The sequence below is a fragment of the Podarcis pityusensis genome (assembly GCF_964106645.2).
Source record: "Podarcis pityusensis genome assembly, chromosome: 9".
In the NCBI taxonomy this organism is placed as follows: Eukaryota; Metazoa; Chordata; class Lepidosauria; order Squamata; family Lacertidae; genus Podarcis; species Podarcis pityusensis.
The window spans coordinates 40,587,131-40,596,298 of record NC_138034.1 but is presented as its reverse complement, the minus strand read 5'-3'; the positions used below and the strand labels follow the sequence as shown (position 1 = coordinate 40,596,298).

The following is a 9,168-nucleotide window of genomic DNA, read 5'->3' as shown; positions in this document are numbered from 1 at the left end:
ACCCTGAGCTTAAGAGTCTCATGCTCCCATCAACTGAGCTATGCCAGCTATCCAATGGGAAATGTTCCCCCTATGCTTAGTTGCTGTGTGAGAAGGGACAGGATGGCAGGATGTGGGCCCAAAGCAACCCATAAGCCAGACATTCCTCCGCTCCTGCCTTGGGGGCTAAAGTGGGAAGCCCAATCCAAACTGGTGATAGTGAGTAGGGAGCTAGGAGCAGTGGCAACTCCAAATTAACTACCTGCTGGGAGTGGAAGACACTATACCTGAGGAGGTGGTAAAACGGGGAGTCAGCGACAAAGAAACCCACAGCGCCATTGAACATGGTGGGCTTTAGAGCACGATCCTATTCACATTTCCTTGTGAGCAGGTCAACACGCTCTCTGAAGCCTGTGCTGGATATCGGTTATTCTTTGAAACTCTTTTGCCCCTCTGCCTTTTTTTCTTTATCTGATGTACACAATGCTTCTGATTCCAGGACCTGTTGCTTAGCAACCTTTATGAACAAGAGCAAGGCCTTTCTCCCCGCCCCCCCCTCACTTCCTCTAAGTAGGCCGGGCCACACAAGCAAGTGAAGTTACTGACAACAGCAGGGAGAAAGAATTGCTTAAAAGTTACGTAATATTGCAGTTTGGCTTTGAAGGAGGCCTCCACATGGCCAAGTATGTGTTCTTGGCTCCCGGGCTGACGCTGCCCTTCAGCCCTCTTTCTTCTGAAGCTTTCGAAGAGATCAAACGCCATGCAGGCCGAGCCTGGGAACAGCATACGCAAGAAGACGCCAGCTGCTCCACCACCTATTCTGGGGCTTATGGAAATAAAAAGCTGGATGGCTCCGCATATTGCCACGTTACCCCCTCCTCTCCTACCAGGATCCACAAGCCTCACCCTCCAGAGTAAGCATTTTCTTACAGGGAGGTCAAAGCTGGCCCATGAAGAAAGGGCAGGGGGAAGATGATGAAAGCAAGAATCGTCGTCTTGACAGTGCCATCTTCTGCCTGTCTACTCACAAGTAAATCCTGCTAAGTTGAATGGGACTTGTTCCCTTTTAAAGGGGTGGTACTCAGGCCGAAAAAAGTCTTGGACTGGCACTGGTAAAAGTGATCGTCCGTAAAACTTCAAGCCAAAGATTTTTTGCACAAAACTTCAGATAACTGGCTGTCATGAAACTGGCCTTTGACACCCTAAAAGTTGGGCCTAACTGCTTTTTGTGTGTGTAAAGAAAGCAAAAATGCTCTCATCAGGCAGGTAGCTAAATCTAGAAGGGTGTGGAAAGGATGAGCAACTAACCTTGGGCTTTGATATCCCTCCCTTTGACATGTTTGGTTGTTTGTTTGTCCTGAATTTGTGCTCCTTGCTATACAGCTCTGGATCCAATTAGTGCTGTCTGAAAGCAAACATGGAACTCTTAGATACACGTCCTAAAAAACAGCTGGTTGGTTGCTGAGATACAAAGCACATTACCTCACAAAAACGATTTAACGTCAGTGAGATAAATATGGATTAACATCATACAGCTAACAAGGTCTTATTTGTCATTCGAGGCTTAAGAATACCGGGTGAAAGTTTATGAGTCAGTGTTATATTGTTAGGTGTCGGTGAGTCAATTTTTGCTGGTGTTCAAATGGATGCTTAAGGCAGCATTTTACTTGTCTTGGCCACATGATCTTGTTAATTTGTTGAAAATGTTTGTGTTTGTCACATATCACTAGAATATAGTTTTTCTTCAACCTAGTGATTGTATTCGAGGCTCTCAGATTCACTAGGATAGCACTGAGATCTGTGGCAGTTTTATTTTTAAATCCTATTTTTGTTTTGTCCAACTTTCATCTTGCACTGAAGAATTATGTGAAAGCTTTCATCCCAGATCCTGAACATTAGCAGGTTTGGTAAAAAACAACAGGCCTGTCCCCATTTGAGCATTATTTGGCTGTTAATCAACCTTTTCCCCATTTGAATAGACCCACAAACATTTGAATCTGTATCTGAGAAGCAACTTTAATCTCTCCCATTCATCCCAGTAGGCATTTCCTTTTGTGGTTGTCCCCAGCTTCTAATTTGTTGATTCTCTTCTGTTGACTAAGTACCAAGAGAGCATGCATGCACATCCTGAGTGTGCCCATACTAGCTAGTGGTCCTTCATTCTACTATCCAAGCCTGACCATCAAGCCTAACCAGTTTGACGCTCTGCAGAAAGCACCAATCAAGGGTGGTAAAAAAATGTCATCCAACAGCAAGAGCTTTTTCTGCAGATTTGAATTATGTGTAAGTATTTGAAAGGGTTCTCACTTGCTGCTTATGGTCCTGTGTCTAAAGTAATTGTGTGCAAGCAGTAATGCGGGAAGAGATGGTTAATGGAATGGCACCAACTGTATAATGAGAAGGCCTTGAGAAAATTGTGTGCATCATTTATAGTTAATGATAGATGGTAGAAAAACTTGCAGTGCATCTTATGCTTATAATAACAAATCTAGCAGTTGTGGAATATATTTAAACAAGCAAGCAGTGAAGCAATCCTCAAATCTTGGAAGATCCTGGGTGGTCAGCTTAAGAGTCGTGCTTTGATATCCTTTCTTGTGAGTAAGAATAGAGTTAATTCTGTGTGTGTGTGTGTGGTGTTGTTGTTGTTTTTTAAATTTTATGTACATGCTGTCAGTAAGGAGAAAATGATCTCATTGTTTATGCCAAATTTCATCTTATAATGAAAAACAGCTGCTCATATTTGCTATATGACAGATCAGAAAATAGGAGTTGTGCCCATCAGCAAAAATACGATTTAAACAGACACATAGATGAGCTTGGGGTCTCAGTTGTGGCAGCCTATAGCATCATAGTTCCTGTAAGCTAAACTTCTGTCCCATACAGACCATTAGCAAATCCTGAAATGGCACAAGGGAGAAAACAGGCATGATTCGTATGTTATGAGTGTGGCACTGCAGCTGCCTGGATCCAATCCTGCTCTGGAAATGCTTGTATAAGAGAGTCATGTAGGAGAGGCAGCTCCTGTGAGGAACGTTCTCCATAACAGCCCTGCACCTGCCTGAGGGCTGGTCACTTGGTATTTGCCCTTTCTGTACAATTCCACTGTTTCAGTGTAGAGTCATTTATTTTATTTTGATATCCTTCTCTTCATTAGAAATTCTCAGAATGGCTCTCCTGATTGTAAAAGAAAGATGACAATGATCAAAGCAAGGGAAATAATTACAAACTGAAAGAGCACCATGGTCAGATCAAACAACAGACCACCATAGCTTGGGATAATTTTTTAAATAGCTTTCAATCTGACACGTCAGGAAACCAGGTGATGTACGTTTTGAAGTCAGGGATGTAGAACCTCCAGTCAGATCATAGAAATAATAATAATAATAATAATAATAATAATAATAATAATAATTATACCCCACCCATCTGGCTGGGTTTCCCCAGCCACTCTGGGAGGCTTACAGCACATAAAAAGATGTAGAACATTAGGCATTAAAAATTTCCCGATACAGGGCTGCCTTCAGATGCCTTCTAAAAGCCAGATAGTTGTTTATTTCCTTGACATCTGATGGGAGGGCGTTCCAGAGGGTGGACGCCGCTACCGAGAAGGCCCTGTGCCTGGTTCCCTGAAACCTCACATGTCACAGTGAGGGAACCGCCAAAAGTCCTTTGGTGCTGGACCTCACTGTCTGGGCTGAACGATGGAGGTGGAGATGCTCCTTCAGGTATACTGGGCTGAGGCCGTTTAGGGCTTTAAAGCTCAGCACCAACACTTTGAACTGTGCTCGGAAACTACTGGGAGCCAATGAAGATCTTTCAGGACCGGTGTTAAATGAAGCATGCACCACTCCGGCGAGACAGTCTAATAACAGAATTGTAGAGTAGAAAGGGACCCCAAGCACAATATAATCCAACCTGAATATAGAAACAAACCACTCTTGTTTTGGGGTGCTTATCATTTTTTTACCTTTATTACGGCTGCAGGGGTTTCAGAAATGGTCCTGGCCTCTGGACCTCTGAGAGGGTCTGCCACTATAAACACTCCTGTTGTACATAGTTAAGTTTCCTTAATTTTGGAACACTATACAGTAGTTTCACAGACCTCTCCAGGGAGATGGCACAGCACTGTAGCCACACCGATCCTTCCAAACCTAAGAAAAACCCCTGTATTGGAAGGGTGTGACCAGAGGGAGTGTGTGTGTGTGTGTGTGTGTGTGTGTGTGTGTGTGTGCAGAATTCACCGCTCCTCTATAAACTGCCTCTATAAGCTTTTAAGATAAATAGGAATGGATGTTACTGCTGCAATGGAGCAGCAGTGATGCCCTGCCCCTTGTAGCCTACTGCACTAGTTAAAAGTATCTCAAGCTGCGGTGAACTCCATATATACCTTGCCCTCCTTGCCCACCCTCTAGAAGCCCTCCATTAATATTACTCATAGCCAGACAAACAGATATTATACTACTATTCCACAGGTCAGGGGGAACTCCAAGCAGCAAATTATGTTCCTTGGCTGGGCATAATTTGTGGGAAAGGCGAGGGAGTGAAACTACTTCTGAATTGATGGTAATGCCTTTTCTGTTGCTGTAGCTCTTCACAGCGTTTCTTGCATTTTAAATATTGATCTGGCAAGCATCCAGACTGCACATTATCCAATCCATCATGTCTTCAGGGTTAGCGATTTTATGTATTTTCAAGCCCTTCAGATGTCAGTCTGGATTTTCCTCCTTCCAGCTTAGCCTCCAATGTGGTTCTTCTGTCATTCAAACAGGGCTGTTGCTCTGTTCTGGAGTGTTCTGTTCTCTTGCCTGTTCACAAGTTAAGAAATACTCTTGCAGAGAAAGTAGGATGTGAATGCCTCTGTTACCCTGTGGTGTCCTATATCTGTCCTTCAGCCTGTAAGCGGGTGAATCTGACAATTTTGGTTTCTTGTTCTTCCAGTCTTAAACTCAGTTCTCTACATTTTCTCATCAGTTTGCAAATTTTTAAAAATCCCCATGACAAATTGTAGGCCTATCAGTGCCAATACTTCCCAATATCACAATTTTGTATGCAGTTTTATTTCATATACACAGTTTTGCTTCATATAATGTATTTCAGTATGTTATTTCCGGTAATAAAGGCATTTGTGTGCACATTGTGTATGATCATATGTGTACACATTGCTTGCATGCAGAACGGCATTGCAAAATTAACAGACGTCTGAATTTTGAGGGCTGGCTGTGTTTCAGAGTGTGTAGGGTTTCAGAAAGTGTGACTTGCTTAGGTTCTCCTTCAGATATGAACTGTAAGGTAGCTATAACTGCCATATAACTAGGCAAAGTGAGGCAGCTGATCGTGGGTGTCATGAAAGGGCAGCTAAATGTAAAGGTATCTACATAATTTACTATTATTATATAATTACTTCCAGGGTATGGAGAGTTGCATGGTGAGATTTTCTGCCTCGGGTACCAAAATAACCTGGCTGGTGTTGGGTACTATAGACACCTTGATTTGTTGGGGTCATTTCCAACTTTACCTCAGGCAGCAAAATGTCTTGCCTTGGCCCTGTCAGTGAGCTTCTGGGCCTAATTTATGGTGCTAGTACTAGTATATAAAGCCTTTAATAGCTTGTTGGGACCCAAGTACCTAAAAGTATGCCTTCCCCCAAAACCAGCTATCTCGGACCCTACGATCAGCAGGTGAGGCCTTCTTGGCTGTATGTCCATGGCGTGCTGTCTGGTTGACCTGTGACAAGGCCTTTTTGGTGGCTATTTGTGGACTGCCATCCCTGGTGAAGTATGTCTGTCTCCCTCATCACTGACTTTCAGGAGGATTTTAAAAATATTTTGGTTTATCCATTCATTTAAGGTTTGAAGGACACTGGTCATGGCAACCCTGAGATCTCTGCTTGAGAGAACATTTTTTAGAATGGTTTCATTATTGGCTCCCTCAGCTTCTTCAGGGGGAAGGACACAATATAAATTGGATAAAATTAATAAAAAACATCGTACTCAAATGTCTAACCCTTATGTAGAGTTCACTTCTTACTTTTCCTTCCAGTAATTTCTACATGAGTTCATATCTCCTTTTGTGTTTTTTCCAGAGTGTTTTTGATAAACCGGCTTCATTATCTTTCTGGAAACTACGGCAATCCTAAACATGGTGCGACAACTGACAAGGGTAAAAAGAAAGAGGCGTGACTCCTATGATTTTGTAGCAAATGTGGGGGGGTTTTGTAATCGGGCTTTAAAACATCAATTCACACTGCAGCCGGGAAAACCAAGAAGAAACTTTCTGGGCGAGAGAAGTCTTTGTAAACAGCTGGACACATAAGAGAAATATGAAGGGAGATACAGTGGTACCTTGGGTTACATACGCTTCAGGTTACACACGCTTCAGGTTACACACGCTTCAGGTTACACACTCCGCTAACCCAGAAATAGTACCTTGAGCTAAGAACTTTGCTTCAGGATAAGAACAGAAATCGGGTTCTGGCGGTGCGGCGGCAGCAGGAGGCCCCCATAGGCTAAAGTGGTGCTTCAGGTTAAGAACAGTTTCAGGTTAAGAACGGACCTCCGGAACAAATTAAGTACTTAACCCGAGGTACCACTGTATAAATATGTTGGATAGCAGTGTATACAGCTGGCAGCAGCTGTGGTATGCTGTGCTGGCAGGCAACCTCTAGATGGTGCCATAGAGCAATGCTCATTCCAAAACCAGCCAGAATCTAATTTAGCTGAGTAACTTGGAAAGCTCTGTTCACAGAGCTATCTGTCCCCGTCGCATTAATGTGCGGCACATGGAAGGTTTTCACTCTCACGTCACAACAGCCTTGTGAGGGACATTAGACTGAGGAAATGTTTCTTATCCAAGGCTGCCCATTGAAATTCATGCTAAACAGAGATTGGAAGCTCTCAGATGCACACCCAGCTATTTATTGACTGCAAGGATGCATTTAGAGGTGACACTCTTACTTGTTATTCATATGGGATTGTAAGTAGAAGAGAGTGGCTAGGCCAGCCCTAGACAAAGGGAGGTCTTTGGTGACCTCCAATTCTTCGATGTCTTTTTTTAAATTAAAAAACACACATTTATTCAAAAGTTCAAGCACAACATTTTCAATGAATATATCCCCTCCACAGACACCTGATGATGGCATTAAAACATCCTGTTTTTCTTCAATAAAAGAGAAAAAGGGAGACCAGATTACGGTATATCAAAGGTATCTTTTTCAGAGATGCCTTTGATTTGTTGCCAGTGGTCTGTGAGGCGTTCTGATAGAGTAATACTCCAGATGTTATTAACCCAAGCCTCTGTTGGTATATTAGATGTTCCTTTCCATTGTTGGGCAATAACTAGTCTAGCTGTTGTGAACAGGAAGGAAATTAATTCTTTAGAGTTAAGGGTGGATTTTGGGGTCAAATCTAGTGATAATAAGGCAAGTGCCGAATTAGGAGGGATAGATTATTTGGTGATTTTGGAGGTCAGATGATAAACTTTCCCCCATTTGTTCAACTTCTATCTGTTACATGATTTTGATGCAGAGTTTCCACACATTTATCTCTGTCGCATAAGACAATGCACATAATATGCACAGATTTGATTATAATCATTCCCACCGATGGTGTTTCTTGAATGCGCACTGACTGATGTTGTAAACTTTCCTGCATGTGAGAGAAAGAGAAGAACTTTAATGCAGCAGTGGCCGCACAAGTTAATTGCCAGCTTCATAAGGGAAAACAAACTGTACTAACTTTTGCTACAGCTTGTTGAGGGGATATCAGAATAAACAGCCCAAGACAGGCACCCCCTGAGCCCACTGTCCTCTATGCTCAGTGCATCACCAATCTTGACATTCCAGGTGCTCACCTGACTTGCCTGCCCCTAATTTCTGCCACAAAGAGGACTTATGAAAAATCAGATGTACATTTTATCATGCTCATCTGATAGTAATGTATGCGACTATATCTTCTGTATCTTGGTCTATTTATGTTTAAATTATAATAATTATTCATACATGTGCATATATATTAACATATGCAAATACCTATCCACTTCTTTCTTTTCCCTTGGTGCTACATTTTCTTTTTATTGTCTTTTATTTTTTTGCAATGCATAAGTGGCCACTCTACACAAGGTAGACAAAAGCAGGTATCTAGAGAAGAGAATTGAGAATATTCAATAACAGATTACTTTTCCATCCAGGTTATGCTTGCATCTGATCTAACTCTATGCATGTTTCACTTATGAATGAAAAGCAGTTGTGTCATGCCTTGTCATTTGTAAAAAAAATGGATTCAGGGAAATTCCCTGTGGAGGGAAAAATCTTTTTCCTGTTTGTCCCCTCTAGGCTGTCATCCAAGTTTCTTAAAGTCTTCAAGTAATAGGAAGAAATTTAAACACCATTCCCAACAAGTGAGTAGAGCACTAGATATTTGTGTGTTTGTGTATGTGTCGCTTGAGGACCAACTACTCATTATGTGCAAATGGATGTGAACAAGAGCACACATGCACACAGCATGAAGCCACTTCTTGAGAAAAGCAGATATTAGGAGTTCCAGATATGGGCGGTTGGGTTTTTTCCTTTCAACAATAGGCTGGAATTCCCTGGGGATTGCAAGAAATGTGATAGGTGCTAGCAGTGCTTTTTTTCCCTTCTGGGGGTACTCATGGATATGCAGTACCGGCATCTCTCTCTCTCTCGTTGTTGTTGTTGTTAAAAAGTGTGGCACTTACTGCAACAACTTCATGGTGAGTACCGGCATCTGTTTTTCTAGAAAGAAAGCACTGGGTGTTAGACAGATTGAGTACCTCCTCCTGCCACAGCTTCTCTCCCCAAATAGACATTTCCGTGGAGCTCCCCCACCCCACCCCCGGGGTAGAAGAGGAAGCACATTCACACCTATGTTGTGTAATTTCATCCTGAATCTTAAAAGCGGATCCACTGCCAAATGAAGACTTGTCATGCTGGAAGGCATGACATGCAAGGCCAGTATAGCAATTCTTTCTTCCCCCTTTGCCTCTCATTGTCTACACCTGAACATTCTGAAGCAGGGAAGCTAGTGAAAATTGCATAGATGAGACGAGCAAAAATGCAGAATAATGAGCCTGCAGTCTTCCAGCCATGTATCGCAGAATAATCCTATTGGCTCCAGCAGGATTCCCTTGAAATGTGGCTGGCTTTTTATTCTCTAGTGGCCACAAAGTAAA

The 9,168-nt window shown here is 42.5% G+C and overlaps 1 protein-coding gene across 4 annotated transcripts in view; it reads left to right on the top strand.

Annotated features, from left to right (window-relative positions):
- The first annotated feature begins 534 nt into the window (after positions 1 to 534).
- Positions 535 to 9,168, top strand: part of LOC308485867 (uncharacterized protein C4orf51 homolog) — a 34,877-nt gene continuing 26,243 nt past the window's right edge. For all 4 annotated transcript variants that reach the window (XM_081022106.1, XM_081022105.1, XM_081022104.1 and 1 more), the window contains exons 1-3: positions 535 to 893; positions 6,062 to 6,138; positions 8,309 to 8,373. In XM_081022106.1, the coding sequence (XP_080878232.1) occupies positions 655 to 893; positions 6,062 to 6,138; positions 8,309 to 8,373 (381 nt within the window). In that variant the 5' untranslated portion in view covers positions 535 to 654. The remainder of the gene's footprint in view (positions 894 to 6,061; positions 6,139 to 8,308; positions 8,374 to 9,168) is intronic.